General features: G+C 32.1%; 3 protein-coding genes across 5 annotated transcripts; 2 read left to right on the top strand and 1 right to left on the bottom strand.

Annotated features, from left to right (window-relative positions):
- Positions 1 to 1,781: 1,781 nt before the first annotated feature.
- On the bottom strand, positions 1,782 to 3,527 carry LOC135119601 (uncharacterized). Its single transcript, XM_064044005.1, has 11 exons — positions 3,237 to 3,527; positions 3,098 to 3,181; positions 2,925 to 3,034; positions 2,817 to 2,871; positions 2,671 to 2,762; positions 2,510 to 2,621; positions 2,289 to 2,454; positions 2,138 to 2,223; positions 2,028 to 2,084; positions 1,901 to 1,972; positions 1,782 to 1,849 (listed from the first exon to the last, which is right to left on the bottom strand). Exons 1-11 carry the CDS (start codon positions 3,469 to 3,471, stop codon positions 1,782 to 1,784), a joined length of 1,137 nt encoding a protein of 378 aa, XP_063900075.1. The 5' UTR covers positions 3,472 to 3,527.
- A 1,688-nt stretch (positions 3,528 to 5,215) lies between these two features.
- LOC135119606 (uncharacterized) lies at positions 5,216 to 8,691 on the top strand. 3 transcript variants are annotated; one of them, XM_064044009.1, is made up of 22 exons: positions 5,216 to 5,274; positions 5,399 to 5,501; positions 5,553 to 5,631; positions 5,693 to 5,836; positions 5,890 to 6,048; positions 6,109 to 6,279; positions 6,336 to 6,472; positions 6,536 to 6,653; positions 6,736 to 6,885; positions 6,937 to 7,003; positions 7,075 to 7,146; positions 7,204 to 7,286; positions 7,348 to 7,395; positions 7,456 to 7,505; positions 7,553 to 7,648; positions 7,707 to 7,772; positions 7,834 to 7,921; positions 7,976 to 8,028; positions 8,094 to 8,161; positions 8,224 to 8,342; positions 8,427 to 8,553; positions 8,622 to 8,691. In XM_064044009.1, exons 1-22 carry the CDS (start codon positions 5,267 to 5,269, stop codon positions 8,629 to 8,631), a joined length of 2,016 nt encoding a protein of 671 aa, XP_063900079.1. In that variant the 5' UTR covers positions 5,216 to 5,266; the 3' UTR covers positions 8,632 to 8,691. The 3 variants fall into 3 exon arrangements, with proteins under 3 accessions (XP_063900079.1, XP_063900081.1, XP_063900080.1); XM_064044011.1 differs by lacking the exon at positions 8,622 to 8,691 and having other exon boundaries at positions 8,207 to 8,342; positions 8,427 to 8,512; XM_064044010.1 differs by lacking the exon at positions 8,622 to 8,691 and having other exon boundaries at positions 8,207 to 8,512.
- Positions 8,692 to 14,478: 5,787 nt separating this feature from the next.
- LOC135119621 (uncharacterized) lies at positions 14,479 to 18,595 on the top strand. Its single transcript, XM_064044021.1, has 7 exons — positions 14,479 to 14,593; positions 14,736 to 14,835; positions 14,896 to 15,072; positions 15,127 to 15,174; positions 15,239 to 15,323; positions 16,509 to 16,569; positions 18,452 to 18,595. The coding sequence occupies exons 2-7, from the start codon at positions 14,746 to 14,748 to the stop codon at positions 18,525 to 18,527; spliced, it is 537 nt and encodes a 178-aa protein (XP_063900091.1). The 5' UTR covers positions 14,479 to 14,593; positions 14,736 to 14,745; the 3' UTR covers positions 18,528 to 18,595.
- Positions 18,596 to 26,732: the final 8,137 nt, after the last annotated feature.

Genomic DNA, 26,732 nt, shown 5'->3' on the forward strand with positions numbered 1-26,732 from the left:
TGAAGTTTCTCCTTATAAAAACATAAGAAATATTGGTTAAAACACAAAAATAAGTTAAGGTTTTAAATTTGTAGTCTTAATACCACTAATATTTTATTAATATAACAAATTTTAAGTTTAACCAGATCCTTGCTACAACTTATATTATTTAATAAACAAAGGAGTTATTATGTACTCTTATTTTTCCGCTTTGGGGTGTAAAAATTTTTTTCTTATATTTCACACCATATATTTGTAAAAGTTGTTATGTTCACTTTATCAGTAGTTTAAGGTATAGTCCCTCTAATCATTACTACCGGAGAAAGCAAAACTGGTTACCGAGTTTAACAATAATAGAAAATAACTACCTTTTAATAAAATAATAAATTAGGTTAAGGGCAATTACTCAAACAGCCGAGTTATGCTATAATAAATAAAGCTTAAGCAAATAACTTTTAATAAGTTTTTATAACTTGTCTTTAAGGAATCACATAAAAAGTGCTTTATAATAATTGTCCTATAATACGTAGGCAACGCTTATTATGGTTGCAGCTAAATAATGTTTGTTTCCTTCTTTTTATAACATTGACTCCGGATATCGCCAAAAAGGTTTGAAACATACGGTGTCGCCTGAGTAATTTACTAATTTACTTATTACCTGACATGTTATAGCCAGACCCTAATTAAAAGAGGGCCTGATATACTGCTGACTCTGATCAACGCGGGCCCACCCGAAGGAGCTTGCACTATCATGACTGTCCCCGAAGGATGGGAAAAGCGGAAAATATCCGGCCCGGACTCCCGCTATTCGACCTAGTTTGGTGGAAAACCGCCAAAAAACTCCTGGGTAACGGTGCATAAATATAAGTATTGATGTTAGCAGGATATATGTATTTCTTTATTGTTTATTGATAGTATTTATTTTAATTTTATTTACTAGTTATTATAACAAATTTAATTTTAAGTTATTATTTAGTTATTAAAAAACTTTATTATTATTATTTTTATAAGGTTTGCTATTATATTTATATTTTATTTATTATCATATTTACTTATTTATATATTTATATATTTACTATATAATATTTTTTAAATAGAGTAATATACATTTTCTTAAGTTCTTTACGCAAAAATTTAAGAACCAACTTTAATCCTATAATTTAGACAATATATATTTCTTCTTTCATTATTCTTATAGATTTCGCTTTCGTTGGTTTTCACGAGTTCCTAGGTCGACAGAACTCTTCTCTTACGCTATATTAAACAAGTTGAGATTGGGATCTTCTAGAGCCTCAAAGATAAGAAGTACAATTTGCCAGTTTTGCCTCTGTTTTTTTTACTAGACGGCCCATACAAGTTACACACATTTAACGAAAGTTACAAAGGCTTCTCAACTCTTCTTAATTACAACTCCAAAATTTTTTCACTAGTTTAGAATGTCAACCAGCTTCTTTAGATCTAAAAGCCAGAAACATGCAATGCTTATGTTCAGTAATATTATTAAAAAGCCACGTTTAGAGCAAAATGTTATTTCAAAGGTGCAACAAAACTTAATTTCGACTCCTCTCTATTAATAAATACTTTTTAAATGGCTTTATACAGAAAGTTCAGTAAACAAAAAATAAACTTTAACGAAATACTATAATATTTGTAAAACACCGAAGGTTACACACTTATTATGAACTTGGAACGAAAATGTGCACAATTTTATTAACTAGAAAGATAACATGCATGAAAACTGTGTTATACTCAAATCAAAAAAAAAAGGGTAGTATTTGCAATTTTTTTATTAGATAAAGCTATCAGCAGTCACTAGTTACAACTTGGTAAATAGCGTTTGCCACGTAATCAACGTTTTCATTAGTTAATCCTAAATATAATCCTTTAAGAAACCTCTGTTCAAATAAATTAGTTCAAATACCGCAAATGTTGATCCTTCCATTACTGACGAGGTAAACGTGATGCTTCTCAGTAAGCAGAGCGCACTGGCTTTCTACATAAGACTGAATTAATTACGATAACCGGATTAAAAAGAACTACAAGCAAACCGGTGAGCCCAGTAAAAGTGAACATGCCCTTCTGATTTACAATATGCGACCAATCCCCTGTGAAACACACATTGCCGATGTTTCTAAGTAAAACCAACTGTAACGTGTACCAGGAGTGCTCAAGCGCTTCAGGCGAGTGTAGAGCTCCTGACGCATTTTTAAAATGCGTTCGGTCATTGCTTTTATAGTCTGAAGCCTAACAAAAGTGTAATATTTTCAGCGGCTGTGAAAAAAACTGGGCAGTGAGGTTTTTCGTATAACCACTCCTGACGCAATTTTGTAGATTTTAAAATAGTAGCAACCACGCGCGCTCCGTGATGCGGTGGATTGGAAATCATTGTTCGTAGAATTATTTTTAATTGGCTCTCGACTGCTTGCTTAGCCCTTGCAGACGCTAGAAAACACGTGAGAGCGCCCGTACGCTCGTCTTTTGGTAATATAAATATAAATATTACTATACAAAATGAATTAAATTTGTTTACCATAAAGGCCAAATATTTTGGAACAAGATTGACAAGCAAAAAATTCAATTTCCAACTGCACAGCAAGGCAGACTGCGCCCGCGTCAGTTTTTGGATCGCCCGTAGCTAAGCCCTAGTTAACTATACTCTTACTCTATTAAAAGAATAGTAAAATAGCTGTTTCCCTGGTAAGCAACGTCAAAAACAGGGAAATGGTGCTTAACTTTAATAAGTTTTAAAATTTTCTCCCAGTCTGAAAAAGTGGGATCAACTCCTAAAAAAGGCATATTAAAAAGTTGCATATAACTATAAACACATGATGGCGCACCGGTTGGATTATGGGCGCAGGCGTGCAGTAACACAATTGTGCCTTCAGGAAACGCCTAGTTAAGAAGAACTAAATATGCAATTATATTAATTATAGAAATTGTAAAGCCTCTAGATCTTCAAGCATTCCCTTAACATCCAAAGCTTTCGTGCTGCTTTCGTAATAACGATAAGGCTTCCAAATAAAATGAGATTCGCGAATGATGCTTTTATGGTTTTCTGTTAATTGTTAAACGATTTCTCTACTTCGCCTAATAGGATGAGAAAATAGTAAATCCAAACCCCAAGTTGGTTCAGAAATGGCCACAACTTTGCTAGTGTGAAACTTATTTAAAAACTCAAAGGCAACTCGAAGGGAACCCGTGCCTGTCAAAAAATTTAGTATTTTAATAATAAAAAATAATACAGCTAAGCTACAAACCTGCAATGCACTGCACTACAGCAATTCTTTCTTTAAAGGAATTAAAATTTCCTTCTCCGAGGAGTAACTCTGCCATAGCCAAGTTAAAATCTGCAAGACCAGAAATAGGTAGATATTCATGCTTTCTTTTCTCATCTTGAACAACTTGAAGTTCAATGTCGCGCACGACAGGTAAAATGTATGGCTTACCTTCCTCATCCCTATAGGCTATAAACTTTATTATTATGAATATCATTATTAATTATATGGGTTATTATTGTTATTTAGATTCATAACAACTTGCCTCCCACCCCAAGATCAACTTTTTGAGGATCAACGTCCTTATTGTAATTAGTTGTTACAGCAAAAATAGGATTTGGAAGAGCTTTTTCAAGTGATTCAAATACGGATATGCTCATCAGCCTGTAATAAGAGTATGCTCCAGCAGTATTAAATAAGTTACTAGGCCAGGCCTTCAGTCGCTTTGTTAGTTGTGTAATGAAAGCCAAACGCATGCCAAAGTGATCCAGGGGCACGCACCTTTAATATTAAATATCTTAATGACTCAAATTTATTTTGGTTTATGTATAGCAACAATAAGAAATGAACATATTATATAAGAAGACGATTCCAAGTGTCAACACTCGATTCCCTATAATAAAAATTTTATATAATATTAATGTTTTGGCAAGTGATATGATTTGATTAGCAGTAGGAAGAATTATTTTGAAAATAACTTATTAAACAATAAAATTTATGAATTTGTAAGTATGAGTTATAAAAACGCTGCTAAGGATCCTAAAAAGCACTACTTTAGTGAAAGAAAATTTTAAGGGATAGAAAAGTATTTACTTCTATTAAGAAAACTTGCTTTACATAAGGGGCTTCTAAATCTTGGTCTAAGTAATTATTTAACAGTTATTATGTTATTGCTATGAATTTCAAAAACTGTGATACCGACTTTATGTCACAGCCCTCTTATAGGACCCTTGACTATCAGTTATTTAGTGATATACTAAAAGAAAAGTTTGCATAGGCGCAAGAATAAGACTATGCCACTTATATAAAAACGAAAATGAATTAGTTTGTAATGCAGTTTTACATATTTGTATTAATTTTTTTTATCTTTTTGCATTAAGGGTTTAAAAGGTAAAAACCGTGGGTAACCTTACTAGTTCGTAGTTATTGGAAAATAAAAAATTATCTTAAAAAACTATACAAATAAATGGGACTATTTTTGCAGAGCCGGATTAAATAGTAACAATATAACTTTTTAATTATATAGAAAAATATAACTAATCTTTATAAGTTTCCATACTTAAATGTACTCTAGGAAATGACCACCATTCACACCAAAACTACTTGAAAGTTTACCTAAACATTTAGCACCTCCATTTTATGTAAACAAGTTACTAATCTGCCTTTAGCACCAAAAGCTTTAAGGCGCAGAATACACCTATACTTTCCACTCTTTCGTGACAAATTAAATACTATTAAAAACAACAGAACGGTATTATGATAAAAGTAAAAACTGCTAAAATATTAAATTTCTAAGACGAATTGAACACTAAGTTATTGAACGCCTATCACACAATAGTAAAAGATAAATAAATAGAAAGTATTTTTCGTATAAATAAACTTGGAATTTTTTTTGACTGGAGTGCGAGTGGGCAAGTTAGAAAAATTCCAAAAATTACTTAAAAATATTCAAGCTTCCACTTTTGAGAAGCCAAAAACTTACATAATCTTTTTATTTACGCTGCTGACTTTGTACTTAATAACATGCAATTGCACTTAAACCACTAATAAACTCCAAACTTGCATACGAGCGCGCTCTAAGCGTTATTAATGTTAAAATAATGATAAGAATACTCGCGAAAACTGAAGAATTATATTTTACCGAGCATTTTCACAAGTCTTAAATAGTAAAAAAGTATTTATAACGGCCTTGGTGTCAGCTCAACTTGGCCATCTGATCTGTGGCCTTGCCCCTCTGCTCGATTTTATCTTCCCTTTCATAAGTATGCTTTATTCCGGAAGTGGAGCTAAATATGATAAAGTACAATTCCATCATTGCCAAATGTATTAATTTACACTGTTTTTTAAGTGTTAATTATTGAATAAATAAACATAAAAATATATAAAGCTTGTATATATTTTATTAATTGTTCTAAACTATTAAGTTATGTGGACTCCTTAAAAAGTATTAATTTCTATAAAACTTTGGAAAATAAACTTCTTAAACTTTCAACTTTGGGAAGTTTTGATCCATTTACTGGTTCTAAGGTGGTTTTATTAATTTAAATTTATTATTTCCCATCTTTTTATTTACTAAAGGATTATATGGATATAAAACATTTGGAAGAACGTATTTCTGAAGGAAAAAAATTGTGGCAGCAACTATGTTATTGCACCGGTTGTTGAAGTTTTATTATTTTTTTAATTAAATATATTTTCTCTAATTGTATGTGTACCAGATCTTTTGCTAACTGAAGAAGACTTTCAAACCTGCGAACAAGATTTAGTAGAACAACTAATAGTGGGTTTAGGATGGCGGATTACAGGCGAGTATAAGGGAGCACGCACTACTAATTTTCTCGTGACATCACCCGATCCTTATGGTTTTGACTCTCTTTACTTAGGAAATGCTTAGTTATTGTAAACTTTCACGCAGGCGTAAAACTTGTGATAACCTCCAAGCTAAAAGAGAATTTTTCTACACCTGAAATTGAGATTTTTGATCATTTTTGCTCGAGTCATGTAGAAAGATACTTTATACATCAAAGAGGAGCTCAGGGAATTGGGGTTCTTGCCTTTGAAGTTTCTGATCCCGGTCTAGTCTTTTTGTTATTTTTAACAAAAACAAGTTTAACGTAATTATTACCACCGAAAGAAACGCTGGATCATATTGAAGATAAATATAAAACTTTACATCCTCAGCTGTGGATTGGTGCAAGAATATATAGTCCTAAGAAAGAGGCAATAGAAAAGAACCCATACTTTGGCACCGTGATGGGTTCTATGACTATACTGGAGGCTTATGCTTATTACAAGAGCGATAAAAGTTGTGCTTATGGTTTTTTTTTTCGTGGGGTAGTGTCTAATATGGTTCGGTATAAGTGGAAGCTGATAAGGGCACTGTGTTACGCTTTGTGTATGCAAATGGAGACTTTCACGGATTTCTTGTTTTGCCAGGCCTCCACTCGGTGACTGCGGAATTTGATGGAACCAGTTTGCCTTCTTACTCCGATCACTGGGTTATCTTTCTTATGGAAAAATTTTAACAAATTAATTTCTCTCCGGACTGACTTTCTGTGCAGGTAAGTAACGTAATAAATAGAGAGTCTTTTATAACTGTACTGGAAGACGTGCTCGGATTTGAGTCTAAAGTTGAATTTAATGCCGGAGTCATTACGGCGGGGCGTGCTAAAATTCAAAGTGACTCACTGTCTATATATTTTTTCGACAACATAACCGACGTGATGTATATATTACGGTGGATAACGGCGGGGATTGCAAGGCACGGTTGCGGGTAATTCTCCGTCTTCACTTCCCTCTGAAGCCGATTCCGCCCTTCTTTTAAGGGATCAGCACCAAGTTTATATGGCTATAAATAGCGCCATCACTGACACTGGCCACGTTTATAAGTTTCTTAAGGAAATCGGCCAAGGTGAGTCGCTGCGGATAAAACTAGTCTCAATTAATTTTTCTTCACTTTAAGGAGTTCAGCATATAGCCAGCCGTGTGTGCCATCTAGCCAAGTTTGTCGAAAGAGTTAATAATTATCGGTGACTTATTTTTAATTTTTCTTGCCCATCTTTTTTTTTATCGAGAGCTTTTAATAAAATTCCTTTATAAGCCGTATAACGGGCCGTGGCTTTCAGTTTATGAGTATTCCACGTTCTTACTACGGGCGCCTGGAAGTTTCTCGGTTTGATTTTTATTTATAAAGGCTCATTTGTTGGAAGCAATTAATTCCTTATAATAGTGATCTTCTTCCCTTGACCAACGACTTGGATCTTGCGCAAAGAGTGGTCTACGCATTACAGAGAGCCCATCTTTGCTCATCAGGCTTAGATACTGAGTTTGTTTACCTTATATACAGACTTAACCCTCGTGGGATTACAATTAGGAGGGATAGTTGAATTAAATTTAGAACCGGGCTTTAGCAGAGCTTTAGGTGATTTGAGGATATATATTATTATTATACCTTTTATTCTTTGTTTAACTTTAAACATAGAAACAATCCCCGAATTAGTAGATTGCAATTTACTTATAAAGATTAAAGAGGTTTGAAAATATACTTATGTTGGTGTTTTCTGAGTTTCTCTCTGTAGGCAGTGGCACGTTCGCGGTATTACAACTTGTACACACTTTTAAGGGACTGCCTCACTGAAAGGGAGTACCTTCAAATAGTCAGAAACCAAGTCTTGGTAAAGTTTAAACAGAAGCTTTTAGGACGTGGCGTAGATAATCTTTCTGGTTATAAAGGTTGATGTTCAAGGAAATGACGCTCTCTTTCAAATTTTTACTTGCAATATACTCCAGCGAAAAACCGTACTTAATTTTTCATTAGAACTCCGATTTTTTTATAACTATTTTTTTATTTCTATTTCAGAATGACGAAGCACCTTTTCTGGAATTTATAGAGCGGAGGTGCGCTTACAAACAGACGGCTGACGCTGTGCTCCAGCCCCTTAAGCCCGGTCCCTCTTATGCCGTCCATTAAACTGCAAAAGCATTTTAATAAAAATTAAAAGGTTGTGGCGGGTTCGGAATTAGGAATTTTTTGGCCTTATTTCTTTCAATTGAGGTTTTTCTTCTACTATTTTTTTTTATATTTTAATACTGTACACCTACGAGAAAATTGTTTTCCAGGTTTCTGAAGCCTTAAGAGAAGAAGCTGCCGCTGAAGGCACGGACCCTTCGAGAGCAGAGAGGGCCCGGTGCGTCAAGGCTTACATCGAATATACCTGTAGCCTTATTAATAGAGTGAGTGCCACCGCAGGGGAAGGGCCTGGCTGCTCTCTCTCCAGCTGGACGAGTCGAGTAATGCCATTACGGCTATTTCCGACGCCCTCGCCGCTAAGGGGAGGGCCACCGCTGCCATAGCAGCTTTAGAGAAAAGTAATTTTTTTTTTTTCTGTTGCTCCCTCACTTAAATATGCTCACGGACGTGGACGGCTTTTGTTTTCTGGCTAACATAAACAGGTAAGAATACCAATGCACTGGAGCTTCATAGGTTAAAGACTTTGCTGAAGAAGCAAAGTGAATTGGAAAGTCACTATAAAGCGAAGCTAAAAGAAATATCTGTCAAGTATGCTTCGTTAGCTTCACCGTAAGTTATTGGTCTGGCTTATTTTTTAATTGATTATTTACATTTATTTTTTTTGAATGCGTTAAAAGCTTTTCTTGAGATCATAAGGATATTCGTCATCGTTCGAACTTAATTTAATTTTTTTGGTTAATTATTTACATAAGGATAGTTTTATTAAATAAATTATTATAACCACTTTTTCATTAACTCATTGTATATGTAACGGTGTCTGTGGTAGCAGATTTGCTTCGATTACTCTAATAGTTTCAAGCCTCCCGTTACTTGATTGATTTATTATATAACTCAAACAAACATTAAGCCTGCAAAACCCAAATTTTTTGGTTTAAGAGTCTTTCAACTTTTTAAAGAAGGCTCAAATATGTTCTGTAAAAAGAGCTATTAGCCCATTTGATTAAAAATAAGATTCCACACTTTTATACTTCATTAGAAAATCAAATGTTAAATTCCCAAGTTGATCTGGTAGAGATAGGTGATCTTATTACTATAATATCAACATAAGAAAATTAAAGTATTGTATATGTTAAACGTGTAGAATTAATTTCTTTAAGTTTTATTTCTCTTTCGTATATAAAGAAGAAAGATAATGCTTTTTACGGACAAACATCTTTTTAATTACAAAATTGGATTACTTAGTTGTAGACAGTAAAGTAAAAAAAATGTTATAGATTTGATTGTTATAAACTTTAGTTAATCAAAGAACTGGAAATCGAAAATTCTAAAAAAAGTTTTAACTTAGCACTAGAGTAACAAGTGAAAACAAAATGAGAGCAAACTATATCGTGAATGCAGGAACTTTTCTATATATTTAAGAATTGGACTCCTTTGGTCACTCGGTTAAAGGATGCTCTTCGTATAAGTCTAAAATTGCTATACAAAAACTGCGCAGATTTTTGTCGAAGAATTTTGACATGCAGTGTACGATTCCGATATGAGAAAGGCAACCCGTTAATTAATAATTTTTATAAGTTTAGCGCGTTGCTAAAGCATTAAATAATTTTTATGGAAACAATTAGTGTACGTTTGGCGTATCAAAAAAGATTCTATAAGTATATAGCACAAAGGCGTTATATTGAAAATGGTAGTTTACAACTACTCTTTTATACTTACTACAAGCGATTGAGGTCGTTTTCTGGAAGATAGAAATTTTAGGATTAAGATAAATACTTGTATGTACATACCGCCCATTCGCTCCCATCTGTACCCTTTGCTATTTTTTTATTTTCATTTCTTTTCGTTGTAATGTCCCCCATGCGGTTAATCTGCGCTATTTTCGTATCGAACTCGTTGGTGAGGTAAAGATCGTTATATTTAGAGACTGCTTTAAACAGGTTTGTACCGTAATAACTTATTAATAACCCGGTGAAGCGCGAAGCCCTACTATTCTGCAATAAAGAGGAAATCGCCCGATAAACAACTTACTGCTATGTAAAAACAGTCGGAATGTACACTAATAAGAAGCCTAGTACTATCTACGGTGGTCTAAGTTCACAACAACCTGCTTCTCTATGAATGCATGTTAAGGTCTATACTTTTATATGCTTCTTCGTTTGTATCTACTTTTTAATAAGACGTACGCTACCAGTTTTGTAAAATACATTCGACTGTGCTTCGAAGCATTTTGATTAGTATAAAGTAGTGGTCTTTTATATAAAAAAAGTTTAAGCGTACGCCTCCAACGGCAAACCTGGCATTACACTAATAAGGCCGTCGAGTCTGGACGCCTTCCATCATGGTAGAGATTTAATAACCTTTGAAAAGCCATTAAAAGAACCAACTCAAACAATTTTTTAATACCTTTGGAAAGGCTCAACCTAGAGAGCATATCTATAATAACTTAAGGAGCGTAAAGCGCGTATTGGGCAGAGATATGGTCAGCTGGAAGATCGCTGAGGAACAGAGGAGAGGGTAGTAAGTGGTAAATCTCCGCAATTTCTTTATCTTTTGGTAAACTTTTTTAAGAGGAACAACTGCCGTTGGCTTTTTTTGGTGTGGTGCAACTTGGTCGCCCATAAGCAGTTATGCATTTTCTTAGTTTATAACTATTTGATCTTTAGTACTCTGTAACTTTGTGGCTTCTCAAGATAAGCGCTCAGTCACTCGGGAAGGCAATCAGGAAGACATTTAACTTCATGCGTTGCAGTAACGGATGTGTTAAACCAGAGGATATACACACCTTCAACTTCGTCAACCCGATGCGTAGAAGGGCGGGGTTGCTGGTAGGACTATTACCAAACATGTCGAGGAGGTCTTTAAAAAGGACAATAAATTTACTTTAACCCTTTAAATTCGAGTTAATCTCTTTGGTGCCTATCTTAGGCAAAACTGGCAACTGTGATACGTTGGCACTTCGAAAAGAAAATCAGTTGCCATAGAAAAAGGACATTCTATGCGGTATAACGATACATTAATCTCCTTTGTGAGCTTTAAAAAAAAAACTGTCGCACAAGAACGAGACGGTCGACAGGTTTTTAGAAACTTCCTATGTATTAACTTCAATTTCAGTCGTCGCTTGTAATTTGGATCAAGATTTCGTAAACAGTATTAGATAATAATTTAATAAACTTATTGCTATGTCATTAAATCCCTATCAAGCAAACTAATATTTTAAACTTACAAACCGCTTAGACGATTTATAAATAAAATTTGAAAGTAGTTGTAAAATAATTTTATTTGTTATATTTATTTAAATATATAAATTTAGTGGGTTATTAAATAAATTAATTTAACAACTCATACAAGTTTTCTAAAAAGTTAATTGTGGGGTCCTCTTTTAAAAAAGTCACTAATAACAGTAGTTAGGTGTAAATTAATGGATGCGGGAAGATAGTTAACTTATTTATTATGATTAAAAACGTCTGAAAATGCACTTGTGTCTACTTTAAACTGGAATAAAGTTTATGAAGCGGAAGTTGTATATTATAGTTTACCGCCAAAGAGGCCAAGCAAGGTAGAAGTAAAGAAGAACCATACTAAGAATTTTAAGTAAATATTTAATTAAAGGTTAAAATAATTCTTACTTCCACAAAGAGTTAAATGAAGCGAATCGATAAATATACATTTGTATGCGGCTCAAGTAAGTTCACTTTTTACTAAAGCAGTTCTCAGTTTTATACTAATCCCTGCGCCTTTTGTAGAGCTTAATCAACCTGTTATCTACAAAAAGTATACATCTCACGTTAGTTTAGTGAGAAAAAATTTTATTTTACATAATTTTTTTTATCGTGTTATTTTTTTTAAACTATTCACAAATTAAAGTGTTTATACTAACCTGAATCTCCATGTGGTTTCTGAAAAAAAATAAAAAGGTCTTGACTTTCTGTAACTCTTGTAATTAACAACTATTTCCTTATTTGAGATGCTGCTTGCGGTTACACATCTTTTTTTCGAACCATTTACAATTTAAGTGCACAAAAAAGAAACTCCCTTAAATAAATCCTTAACTTTTTAATTCTATAACTTTAAGAATTAAGTTATTATTTGTTATTTCTATAAATTATTTTGTTTGAAACTTTCACGGGATCTCTTACCCTGGATCAACTTGTGCCCTTGATTTAAATAACACCAGTTTTTCTAATAATTTCAAAAATACTTTTTTGAAATTACTTTTTCGTCGCAAAATGGACAGCTCAATCTATGTAAATAATAATTATTTTTGTTTAAAAGGATAAGCCGTAATTTTTAGAAACTTTGATAAAGCTAAGCAAAACAAGTTAGCATAGTATTATAAAATCTAAAAAATATTGGCCTCTTCAAAAATAAGCAAATGCACCTCGCGCAATTATTAAACATAGTAACCCACTTATCATGAAGGCTTTAGCGAACGGTGAAGTTTAAGTCACAAAAAAGCATTTAAAAAAACCGAAGTATATAGACCATTTGCTTATTTTTTAAAATAAAAATATTAATATATAATAGCAAACGTTTTAGCTTACTGGTCAAAAAAAAATTTTAAAAGGCTAAGTTGACATTCAAGCGTATTATAATATATTATTGGAAACGTTGCATGTTTGACAGTCCTATAAACCTCTAAGCAACTTTTACTAACTAGAAATACATTCTTTTAAAGGACCATTTAAATTTTATGGCAATAACTTTCAAAATTACTAATATTTTGGAGTTTATATTGTGTGTAAAAAGTCGGTTAATATTTTTTTGTTTTAGTAGAATATTAGAATGCTGATGCGTCATTATATAGGCTTATTACTTCGGTTATTGTTACGTTTACTTATGGAATATTTAAAGTCTGAGAAAAAATTTATAATTATAAGTAAAAGGCCTGAAAGTTGGTCGGCGCAGATATTCGTTTTCAAAATAAATCAATAATGAGGCTATTCTCTGTAAACAAAAGAAAATTCACTATAAATATTATATATTAATAGCTTGCCGTATAGTTCTTATACCATCCTTAAGCTTAATAATGACATTTTTTTGGTGTTTTAAAAAGTACAAATTTAATTGTAAAGTAAAGAAAATAAAAAGGTTTTACTGCTAAAATTAGCCGGCTGAAGAGAGTAACAAGCGCAAACATTCTGCGTACTATCCACACCACTAACAATACGGGCTAACGTAATTTAACCATACTCTGTGGTTAAAATTATTAACATACATTTTGTTAATAGATACTATTTTTATAGGCCTCAATAACCTTGCCCAGAAAAATTTGCTTACTGCTAAGAATAGGCTTCTAGATAATAATAAAGTGTTACTATTTGGAATATTTTTTTTATTTACTTTTCTATCCTTCTATTACCTGCTTGATCCCGTTAACGTAATGTTGTATTCTCTTAAAACTTTAACGATAAGCGCAAGTAACTCTCTACTGGCCAATTTTGTATATTAATTGCCTTTTTAAAAAATTACGTTTTACAAAAGGCAACTTTTAGTTAATTTTTCGAAGAGAGTTCTTATCCAAGATTAAACTTTTGTTGTACAGCTATTTAATCATACGAATATTTATAGAACAATATATTATTTACCTAAGACTACCTGAAAGTATTTATTTTTATACGTCCACCTGTATTGCTGAAAAAACAAAAAAAAAAAGGAAACCACAAACGTAGTTTTTAGCAAGCAGATTATCGTTATCAAGTTTAAAGATCCAATCACCATATTTACTTTTTACCAATCAGCACAGCAGAAGAAACCAGTTTTTGTGGTTTACGTATAATTGTTATTTTTAATCGTTCACTTCGAATTCATCGCTCATTTTTCGGCCGGTAATAAAAAGTTAGATTTTTTTAAGGGAAACTTTTTAATTTTTTAATAAAAACGACATAAAAAGCTTTTGAAGAGATATGAGGAAAATAAAGTTATTGGAACACAAATAAAGGAATACGTCTCCTTCAGGCAAATATTTATTCTATTAATGTTAACTTTCACAATAAACATGTAAGAAAAGTTTTTAAGAAATTTAATCTCATACTTTTTTTTTTAAGTGGCAAATAATTTAGCGTTCCGTTTATAAAAAAATTTGGTCCATTTCCAAGCTAGAATACACTTTTTATAAGGACCAAAGCGTTTTTAAACCTAAAGAAACTTTTATTATTCTACTTTTACTTTAAACTATTTAAATTTTTATTTCTTACAAAAAATCATATACTTCTTTGCGTAATAAAACTATAACAGCTGTCTTTTTTTTTCTTTTTTGTGTTTTGTATAGCACACGCGTAATAATAGCTGTCCATAGAAACCCCCAGCCAAGTCTTTGGACTGGCCAATCACCGCATTTAGGAAAAAAATATTAATTATTAGAGGGTCTTGCCCACCTCATTTTAATATAAAAAACAAATACGAATGAAAATTGGACGACTCCATTCGAGGCGTTCCCTTCTATACCAATAGTCGTTCTTTCTCTTTCTGTGTTTTTCGTATATATAAACATTGTGTTTTTGCTTAGCCTTCTGTTTGGCTCGTTGTATAGTCGTATCTAAAAGCTGGCTCCTTGTAGAATTCGGCGGGGCCTATGGCCCAAACTGCTTATTTTGCAGCAGTTTTATCTCTAGCTGCTATTATTTTTAAACTTTATTATAGTTTTTATTAGGTTGCTTTTGAATAATTTACTTAATAATTTGTTTTTATTTAAATCTTTTTAATTGTACATCTCTTTGTGCGCTGTGTTTTTTTTAATTCTTCTCTCTTCTTTTTATTTTTGTTAAAAAAAACTTAATTGTGTTAATAACTAGGTAAAAATAAATGCAGTACCCTGGCTACGAACAAGTGCCGCAGCAGCATTATTCTATGTATCCTCAGGATCCTTACCAACAACAAATTATACAGCAGCAAGTAAGTAGCTCTATATTATCTACAGTTCTAACTCACTTTATTATATAACTCTTTTTAAAGTTATACCAGCAGCAACTTCAGCAGCAACATATGCAACAGCATCCCATTCAGCATCCTCCGCAGCCGCCGCATTACCGAATGCCCCTTCAGACCGAAAATAATGCAATTGTTCAAGCCGATGAAGAGCCGTTATATGTAAATGCTAAACAGTTTGCTCGCATTCTTAAGCGTCGAGAAGTAAAAGAATCTTATTTTTTTTTATTTTTGGGGTTAATTAATCTTTTTTTACAGGAGCGAAGCCGACTTGGACGTTTATTTAATATTCCTCAAGAAAGAATGGTTTTATTTATTTTTTTCAAAATTAATTTTGCTATTGAGTAAATTTCTTTTTTATGTTGATAAGCCATATCTTCATAAATCTCGCCACGAACATGCTTTACGCCGTACACGTGGCGCAGGCGGCCGATTTACTAAGAAAGATGCAAGCGGTTTTATATTTTGAATTATTCCCTTAAAATTTTATTTCGAATTTTGATTTTTTTTTTTTTTGAATACTTTTTTTTAAAATAAATTAATGTTATTATGTATATTTTTACATGTATATTATATTTTTTCCCCTTACTTATTTATAATAATTTTTTTTAATTAATACTTAACTTGGTGCTCTTTCAATTTTTTTTTTATAACCAAATTTTTTTAATTACTATAAAAAATAATTTTTCATTTGTTTTTTTAAATTTATTATAATATTGTAAACATTAAAAGTTTTTTATTTGTATAACTATAAAATATTTAAATTTAATTTTTATATTTTTTATTAATTAAAATAAATTTAAATATTTATTTCTTGTTTGAAATAATAAAATATTTCATATAGAACAATAAAATTAATAAATCAAATTTATTTTTTCATAGAAAATAAATTTATTTTTCATTTTTAAGTATTTAATTTTTCTTTAACCGAAATTTTAAATTTAAATTATATTTATAATAATTTTTTTTTAGTTTAAGTTCAAGTTTGTATATTTATAAAAATAATTTTAATTATTTAAATTTTTTTTTTTGGAATTTTAATTTGAAAATATCTTTATACTACTATAAAAATAAATATTTTAACTGAATTTTCTTTTGATTCTCCTTTACTTGAATTTATTATTTTATAAATTATTTTTTATAAGACATTTTTTAAAATTTAATTTTAATTTTTTACAATAGTTAAGCTAATTTTATATTTATCCTTTAATTTTTTTTTATTTCAATTTATAAATCTTAAAATTCACTTATTTTTATTGTATTATAAATTAAATAAATCTATATGTTAATCATTTAACCTTATAGATTTATAATTCTAAAAATTTTCTTTATAAATTTACATATTTAAATTTTTTTAAATTAAAAAATTTAAATTTAAATTTTTTTATTTGATTTTATAGAATTAAAATATTTTTATAATAAAATTTATACAATTTAATAAAAATTAGTAAATTATTTTATATGAAACTGTAATTTTAAATATTTTTCATAGTACATTAAAATGGAGATTTAAACTTTGTATATTTTACAAATCTAAATAATTTTTAATTTCAATTACACAAATTTATTTAATATATAAATTTTTCGATTATAATTTCACCTGATTTCAGGAATTTATAAGTTTAGTTTAATTCTTATAGAAAATAATTTCAATGACGGTGATCAGACGTCTTTAATGAAGATGGAAAGTACTGGAGAAAAAGGAAATTAATTTTTTTATTTTTTACTTTAATTTGAAATTTTAATTAGTATTATTTTTTTATTATTAAATTTAATTCTGCTATAAATTCTTTTTTGGAAATTTTATCATGTGCTTAAGCGAAAGGAGACTATATTTTTTTTAATAATTTTATTATTAAAATTAAATTATTTCTTTATAAAAATAATTTTAATTTTTTTAAGTTTTTATTAAACAACTTTTTTTTTTATTTTTTAAACTGATTTATTATATTTGATTAAATTTTTAAATTATTTAATTCTATAAAGGGAGTTAATATATTTTAAATCTATAAATTAAAATAAATTTTAAAGCAGTTGCCTTTAGAGAATTGCCATTTATATAAATTTATTTATTATTAAAAAATTTTATTTGGCAATTTACTTAATTTTACTATTTTTATTATTAAACTTAAATTTTTAATTGAAACTGCAGTAATAAAACTTAACAAAAATGATAAATCTTATTAACAATTAGTAAATTTGTAGAAATTTATTTAGTTTTATAGTTTATTTATATTAATTATAAATTTTTAATTTTTGTTTTTAAATTTTATGAAATTGGAATTTTATAAAATTTAATAATTTATTTCAAATAATTATTTTATTGAATTAGTAAATTTTACTTTTTCTATAATTTGAAATATATTTTATTAAATTTCTAAAAGTATTGGATTTGTGTTTAAGGAAATTTAATTTTTTTATTGACTTTTGTTAGTTTATATAATTTTAAAAATGATAATGTAATAAAATAATTTTTTCTTAATTTTTTATTAATATAATTTAATTTGAATTAAGAAAAAATATTTATAAATTTTTTATGTACACTACCAGAAAAAAACAAGAAAAGAAATTTTAAAAAAACACATTTGCAGATTTAAAAAAGTCAAAAATTCTACTTTATGCATTAACAAAATTTATTTATTTTTCGGGATTAAATTAAATTTTGATAAGTATAATTTTTAAATTTAATTTTTATGTTTTATTATTTTTTTTCAGAATGAGAGCGAATTTATTTTTTAGGAAAACAAATCTACAGTTATATAAAAGTATAAAATATTAAATTATCTAAATTTACTTAATGTTGAGGTCATTTTAATCGTTGATAAACTTTCTTACATTTAATTTTCTTAATATTTTATTATATTTATTAAAAAGTGATCGCGAATTTGCATATACTAAAAGTATAAAATTATAATTGATAAATTATAAAATTCACTCGTTTTTGAGATCAAAATAAATTTTAACGTAAATTATTTATTTAAATTTAATTTTTTTACTGGTTTATAATTTATATATATAAATGAGCGCGATTATATTTGTCAAAAAAACAAATTTGCAGTTACAAAAAAAGTATAAGATTATAAAAATCACTAATGATTTAAATTCACTTAATGTTGAGATCAATTTAAATTTCAATAATTTTTTTTAATTTATTTTATAGAATAACAAAAAATTACAAATATTTAAATTAATTTAATTTTGAGATCAAATCAAATTTAATTAATTTTGATTATATTTTTATTACTGACGTTTTGTAATATACCCACTATTTACTTTCCCTCTAATAATATACGTATATATAATATATATATTAGAAGAGCATCCTCTTATTATTGACTGTAATTTAAATTTATTGTTAACTTGAAATTTTCATTTTTATTTTGATTTAAATTTCAATTGTATTTCTTAATTTTAAATTTATTATACTGTAACTTTTTTCATTTCATATTTATATTTATTTTATATTTTTGTTAAGTGTATATATAGATTTTATTATAATTTTTAAGTAAAATCTAAATTAGCCAATCTAAATTTAACCCATTTTCTAATTCTCATTAGATTATTATTGTTTCTTTATACCTTTAGGAATCTCCAAAGCGAAGTCCAGCAACAAACGTCGAAGGGGAAAAACTTCAGAATCCAAATCCAAAGTGAAGTGAATATTTTTATTGGATCGTTTTAAAAAAATTAGTTTTGCTTCTCTTTCCTTCTCTTTTTATAATGTAAATAGTCCACCGATTAATAAAGTTTGTATTATTATTATATACTTCGAAACATACTTACAATGATGTTGCCATCCCATTTATTTAAATTGGTGGTAAGCTAAATTAGTTAGCGTTCATTACATCGCCAGGCTAACTCTTCCTATTAACTATCAAGCATAATTCACTTGAAAACGTCTAATAAAGTTTGATTATAATCTAATTGTGAAGGTGATTTGTATATTTACTAAGGCGTTCTCACTCCTTTGGTGCTATTCCCGCAACGCTTATAAAATTTATATAATATTTAAATTAGTAACAATTTAAAGGAGGCCACTTTATAAAAACTGTAAATTATTTTATGTGTGAAAAATTAAGCAAGATCAAAGGCGTGGTTGGTTTTTATTTTTTGAAAAATTTACTTTTACGTTTATTTTGGTTACTGGTTACCAAATTGGCATTACTCTCAATTCGGAAGCTTACTTGAAAGAAGATAATTTTATATATTTATTAATGACAGTTGCTGGTGCTCGCTCGAGTTAAAACTTCGAATACTCGAGCTCTCAACCTGGAGTGATCGCCGATATATTACAAATAGTATTCAGGGTTTCATTTTTTAACATGAAAAAAACCAGCTTTTAAGCGCGTCACGTGGGCGGCGATAACGTGCCCCATCCTAAATAAGTCCGCTCACCAGCAGGCGATAAGAGCGCCTTGTGAGCCTGTCGTAAAGGACCACGGCAATGCCTTTGAAGACAATGTTTAAAGGACCCAGCTGAAGGTTCTTGTGAAGAGCAATATTTCTCACAAACTTCGGCGCCTTTGTCAAAACATGCAGAAATTTGTTCTGTTGCACGAAGTGCCAACTCTATTGCAGTGGAGTCGTAGGTTCAAGCAGCAGACGCGTATGTCATTATTGGCTAGAGGTGTAAGACAAATACAATTGCCGTTTGTTTCGGAAAGAATGCTTACTCATACCGCAAAAGTAAAGGATAATGCGCCCTGGTCGCTGCCTTAACATTACATAGCCCACGGGAGGTCGCCAGGAAATTTTGTTGTCGAGGATGACTCCCAAGTATTTTGCTTGAGAATACCATGGTATTTTCAGGCCAGCAAAAAGGGCACCAAACAAAGAGGCGCGTTTCTTTAAAATTAATGTAGCTTTGCTCTTCATCTCATAAATAGTAACCTTCTAATCACGGCACCAGACACCAAGGGGTTAAGATAGCGCTGTAGATACTAGTATAGCAAGGCGGGAGACTTCTAAGAGGAATACCCGCTCTTTTCATCAGCGTAGAGGGTGATTCGTGTGCGAGGGTCGGGACGGCAACTACACAACGCATGTTAACTACATATAAAAGGGGCGAGAAAAGTGGCCCTGTGGGCCCTGCTGACAGAGACCGAAGCGGCGACTGTACATCTCTCAAGCGCATGCTGAAGACGCGACCATTCAAAAATGATTTCAGCACGTTATAAAGACCGTGAGTGACGGATAACGAGCGCAGATTGTGCAGCAGGCTTTTGGGCCAAACTTGATCAAAATGCCTTTTCAACGTTAAGGAAGACAGCGACTGAAGCCTTCTTATGGTTAAAGGCGCGAGTAGTTCATTTAGTTGAGCGGAGGAGCTGCTGGGTTGTTCAGCGCCCTTGCCGAAATCCAAACTGAAACTCGGGTATAGGTTTTCGAGCGTCATCACCTCTTTAAGACGGCGCATTAAAAACGGCCTCCTCCACTTTGCCGAACCGCTGACAGGAGGCTGTTGGAGGTCGATACTTGCTGGATGCTGATTCCAGTTTTAATGTTTTTTGGTAGCAGCACAACGGTTGCCGTCTTCCGACGAATCGGAAAGGCATCAAGGAGCATCGAAGATTTTACAAGGAGGTAAAGCTAGTGCATCCCTATTAATGACATTTTCTTCATTATATCTCATTAGTGACGCCATCGGTGCCAGGCGCTTTTGTTTAGGTAGAGCTTCCACAATCGCTTGCACCTCGTCAACATTAATTAGATCAAGTGGTCCGTAGTTAAAGGAGTGGGGGGCGGGTAAGCTCAGTCGAGAGAAATCATCGTCATTAGCAGTATAGTGAGCAGCTAGCGCGTTTTGGATACCAGGAATATTGGCGAGAAGCGTAGCTTTATCTCCATCACCCCCCCCCCCCCCCTATTTGTGATGCTTTTAAGAAATTTCCAAGAGTGGTAGTTACTGCCTGATTCTGATGTAAGATGCAGTTTGCTCTCCCATTTGCTGTTAAAATGGGCCGTTAGCTTTTTTCTAATGCACCCGGGAAGTCGATTAAGTGCAAGATTGTCTTCGGCGCTCTTCCTACAACGTAATCGGGTAACACGTCGACGTTGGCAAATAAGTACGTTACTTCACGAGTTGTCATAGTAGAAGTGTAAGCTATGTTCAGTACGGTTTCGAAAAAGACACCAGCATCACTCACCAGCAGGGAGGACGTGGAACGATAATGACGAACACAACGGCAGCTTGATTTCTAATACATCAGCATATATATACCAGCCGGTAAAAAATTGGGGTAATGGTCTTTGGTGTGTCCTTCTCATCCCCTAAATCGAGAATAACTGGGAGGTGACCGGAGGAGAGCTTGTGGAACGCTTCAATTGCCGTAGAGAGACGTATATCTTTAAGTATGGCAAAACTCAATACCTCCACTGTGTCTGTAGTCGCCAAGTGTGTTGGTTGCTGGGTGCCTAGTACGCATAGCCCGTGCTCATCATAGGGTCCCAAGGATGTGGTCTTCGAGTTATCGGCTCGGCTGTTCCATGAAGGGTGCTTATAATTGAGTCCCCCGCACAAAACAGAAGAAGAGGCACTCCCAAGGATGGCGTCCAAATCGGGGCGGAGGTATCTTCCAAGGGGATTTGTAGACTGCGATTACGGACAGAGGCCTCTGGTCGGCCATACATAGGGAAATTTCCCACTGCCTCAGCACTTTGTAGAGCTGGCATAGATATCGATGACATTGAATACTCCATTTCATCAAGACAGCCACACCCCCACCGCGTGCATCAGTTCTGTCTTGGCGATAAGTAACAAAAAAAAAAGTTGCACAAATTAAATACAACGTTAGGAAGGAGGTGCGTCTTATTGTTGGAGCACACATCAATTCTTACTAGTTGTAATAGCTCCTGAAGCTCGTGCTTCTTACTCTAAACACCATTTGCATTTTAGAATAGGAGTTGGATGTGGCGGCGCGTCTTTGGCTTAGAGACCGCTGCAAACAGATTCAGCATTTTCACAGTTCTAAGCATGCTGGATAAATTCGTCGTTAAAATTGCAAACACTCGCCGTATTGTCGGTTGCAACTGTTTAGCTTTCGCAGTAAAAGCGTGGTCAGGGGTTTAGAACCTAACAGGTTATTGGGGTAAATCTTGATGAGGTTTTGTCCTCAAAAGAAGCCCGTTAGTGACCCCGGGGTAACAGAATTGTTTGTAGTTGGCGCAAACGAAGAAACTTAGTGGGCTGCCTGTCTGCCTTAGGCGGATAATATATCTGCAGCCTTGATAATTAGCGGTATGTGCCCTGCCACAATTCGCACATCTAGAAGGCGAATCTCGTAAATTGGTACACTCTGCGGTGAGCGACCCTCACCGCATTTAACGCATTGGGGTGCCGCAGAACCAAACTTGCAGAGTGGCCAAAGGTTTGGCAGTGGTGGCATGGTCAACGCGACTACTTTTTCGAAGTTTTTTTTATTTTGATCTATAAATGGGAAATTGTCTTCATCTTTAAAAGTTTTTGTCGCTCCGTTCTGGGTATATGGACCAGCACTAATGGTTATGGATGCTTCTTCTACTCGTTCATAGACATTGTCCTCCTTGCGCATCCGTGCTACTAGGGAGGGTGTGATGCTTTGCGCGCGCAGGTCCGCCTGGACGGTAGAGACGCCGAATCGCAATAAATTTCCACGAATAACAATTTTTTGTGGTTTGTCTACAGGTAATTAATAGGTAAAATGTTATAAATCTTGCTTGCGCATTCGCTGTGATCTCACGGTATTCTTGAGCTGTTGTCGGAAATATTTTAATTCTAAGAAGCATATCTCTTTACCTCAGGGTCATGGCACCGTTGCCTTGCAAAAGTTGTACACGAATGGGCCTCTTTGTTTTCGCAAAGGGTAGTAGAAGGGATTTTCTCTTTACGAGTTCGCAGGGGGGCCCTGTAGTACATGGTCCTTTATTAAATAGAAAGAGAGTGTCAGAAGCGCTGCCTATTTCTACGTCTACGGTGTCTTTAAAGCTTTTGGGGCTTCTCTGAGTCTCTAATGATTTTTGGGTTGCCGTTACCCTTAATGGGGGAAAACTTACTACTATCATTACTTTTAATAATATTTCTATTATATTACTGTGTAAATTTTTATTGATATTAGTGGTGTTTCTAACTGTTATATTATTACTAATGTCGGTAGTATGAGAACTATTAGTCATAGGATTATTGCTACTACAACTATTATTCTTAATATTAGCTATTTCTTCGTGACTAGACTCGCTATTTTCCAGTAAGACTTCGGAAGCATCTGATTGATCTAAAGGCCGAAAATACATTATTATTGTTAGTTGTATTGTCATAAGGCACCTTTCGCCTTTTAGACTTATTTTATACCGAGTGCTTTTAGTAACTTGAAGAAGTTTTGCCTTTGTAGAATCTAACTCTTTTCTGAGTTCTTGAGTAATAGCCAACAAGTTAGAAATAAATTCTCGAAGTTCTTCTTCAGAAGACGGTCTCACAATTAGTATAGAGATTATTATATATTTTTTGAAAAAAAAAAGAGGTTAAATTGAAGAAAAAATAATAATAATTAAAAAATTAGTAAAAATATATAACATATATATGGTCTGTGATATAACGTCAGTAGTTATAATTTACTTAGTTTAAGTTTCTAAAATGTAAAGGTATATTTTGAATAATCTCTAAAAAAGTAAGTTAAATAAACATCTCAAGTTTTAATTAAGAAGTTAGGCGGGCGGTTCAATATCACAGTCCGGCGGTTAGAGCAAAAAAGAGGGTAACAAACTTCAAATACCTGGCCGTAACACCTATAGGTGGTAATCGCATGGCCTTCAAAAGAAGGTGTAGCATTTTTAGTCAAGAAAGGTATCCAACACACGGAGCCCTATATAGCAATATTCAGAGCTTAAAAGCAATTGGGATACGCATCCAATTACAGAAGAATGGAAACGTATCAGTGATATCAGCTTACAAATTCCCCGGGCAAGAAGTTATTTTATAAGGACTTAGAATATATGTTTGGCTTATCGAGCTCAGTTTTCTTGGCTGGAACAGCTTCTGCTTCAATAGAAATGGGGTACTCAGCTAATTGGGCTAATTTATTCGACTCTTTTATTCTAGGGCCAGATGACCCAACTCACATTACACCATGGGGAAGCACTCATCTATTGAACATTGCAGTATTAATAATTATATACGTCACTGCAAGTATTAACTCTATTTACGAGTTGCCCTCTGACCATGGTTCAGTTCTTATCGAGTTGGCAGACACTGTTTTCCCGAAAGCTCAAATACTATCAAAATAACTCACTGTCCAGTTTTTCAAGCATTACTGGACGAAAATCTTAAATATACTTTTCCGCCATCTGAGCCATATATCTGGAATTCATAATGCGAAGTGCTTACAATTCTGCCACCACTTCTAATCCTTCTAGATCCTTCAATTTATCAAAGTCTCCGCTATTATGCAGATGATTAATAGGAGATACTGTCTTAAATCAAAATATATAAAGAAGACTATTTTTGGAACAAAAAAGCCTACAAAAAGTTAATAATATATTAAAGAAGGAATTGATAAAACTTAATAACAAACTTTAGAAACAAAAGCGAATTTGTTTAAGTCATACGGACTTGTCGTTATGGAAATTAAAAAGGTCTCTCAACCCTTACCGCAATTTATCAAGCGTACCGCCCATATATCATGAAAATGGCGTAGCACATAATACCAGAGATAAATCTAACGTTTTTGCTCAACACGTCCTTGTTTTTTCCGAGAGTTTCACTACGACCCAAAAAGAGGGACCTTGGTATATGAGGCGATCTCTAATCATTATTTAGACAATCTTTATATTACTAGTTGCGAAAAAATTATTAATATAATCAACTTGTTAAAGACTAAATATCCAACCTAATGCTCAAACATTTGACTACTAACGCTACTGCCTACGTTTATAATTTAATGTTAACTATATCTTAATTTTCCTAATCGTTGGAAGTTGGCAGAAGTTGTGTTTATTTCCTAATTAAAAAAAACCAGGAAACTTTATTAAAGACTATAGCCCCTTAAGTTTACTATCTTGCATTGGCAAAGTAGCGGAGGCTGTGATATTCGCAAGATTAAAAAACTCTGCAAAAGAAAAGAATATTATTCCAGAGTGTTAATTTGGTTTCCGTGAAAAACATTTTACAGCTCAACAGATTCTAAGACTTTCAGACTGTGTTACTAAAGCCTTCAACGATCGAATATATACAGCAATAAAATTTTTAGACGTTGAGGAAGCCTTTCATAAAGTTTAACAGAGAGGACTTGTCTATAAGGTGGCCAAGTTCAACTTTACTAGGTCCTTATTTCAGATGACAAAAAATTATTTATTACATAGTAAGTTCACAGTCCGTATGGACGGTTAATTCAAATCAGGGGATTTAAACGTCCAAGTCCCTCAAGGATTTATATACGGCAGACATCCCCAAATTAACTACTGTATCACAGCCGTTATGCAGACGACAAAGCTATATCCTGCGGCTCTAAATCGACGGCACTGACTATTAAACATTTACAGCTCTATTTGTACACTTTGGAAGCCTGGTTTACTAAATGGACGATAACGATCAATGTTTCTAAGAGTGCAGCACTAATAGTTTCAAGAAGAACAGTCAATATTCAAAAGTGCCAAACTCTACACATACTTAAAACTGCTATTTGTGGAGCTCTAGTGGTTGAGTACTTGGGAGTTATTATATATCATAAGTTAACTTGGAACGCTCATGCTGAGTTTGTCCTAAGGAAAATGAATGCTGCCAAGATTGTCCTATGCCCATTAATATGTAGGCGCAGCAAACTCCACTTTAAAAACAAGCTATTTTCTTATAAATCCATTATTCGCCCAAATATGGTAAACGCTTCTTTGTTGGTCTTGCTCTGAACGTTAGGTTTTTCAACAAAACCCTCAGAAAAATCATTGATGCTTTATGGTTCATAGGTAATGCTCGGTTACATTACATCGTGACTGCCAAATGAAAACAATCAAGACTTTGTTTATACAAATTGCGACTAAATGCTATAAAGGATACAGTGAACATACCAATAGTTTATTAGCCACTGCTGTTAGCCATAATCCAGACAAATATCACAGGTATAAAAGACCTGAACTCATCTTAAGATTGCTTCCTTTAAGGCTCGATTTGCCACCTTAATTATGTCGTTTACTCATTATAATATAATTTAATTTACGCTTTACTATATTATTATTATTATTTAATGATAAATAACCTATATATAAATATGACAGGATACATATAAACTATTATTTCAGTATGCTTAATTGACTTAAGTATTATTACAATTCAATTAGTGCACATAGGAAAAACAACGTATTAATGTATATTTACATTTATCACTTAAATTATTATTATTATTTACTGATCTTATTTACTTATTTAATTCTGATTATTTCTGATAGTAAAATTGGTTTTTATTTTGCTAGGTTTTGCTGTGTACTTCTTCTTATAACTGCCCATGGGCTGGTACGCAAACATTGAAGATAAGACATTTTGAGGGGTCTGGATCCTTCTTCACCTCTCTTATAGGAAATAAGGATTAAGAGCACAGATGTGCTATGCATATCGACTGTAGTATGTTAGTATACAAACAAAATAAATAAATAAAAAATAGCCTGAAGGAAAAGTAAACTTTTCATCCTCTTTATTTTTTATTATTACTATTAATTTTATATATCTTTATTATGTTAATAATTATTTTTACTTCTACTATCATACTTGAATATGTTCTTTCTTATTTTTTATAAAAATTACTTGAATTATTTTGTTTTTATTTTTTATTTCTAAATTTTTGTTATTTTTGGCTAGAACCATTTAGCAAATCAAGGGAAACTTTTAGCTGCTCGTCGAGATG

This window comes from Zophobas morio, unplaced genomic scaffold, assembly GCF_036711695.1.
Source record: "Zophobas morio isolate AGI-343-1 ecotype UQ-CSIRO unplaced genomic scaffold, CSIRO_AGI_Zmor_V1 ptg000276l, whole genome shotgun sequence".
Classification (NCBI taxonomy): domain Eukaryota; kingdom Metazoa; phylum Arthropoda; class Insecta; order Coleoptera; family Tenebrionidae; genus Zophobas; species Zophobas morio.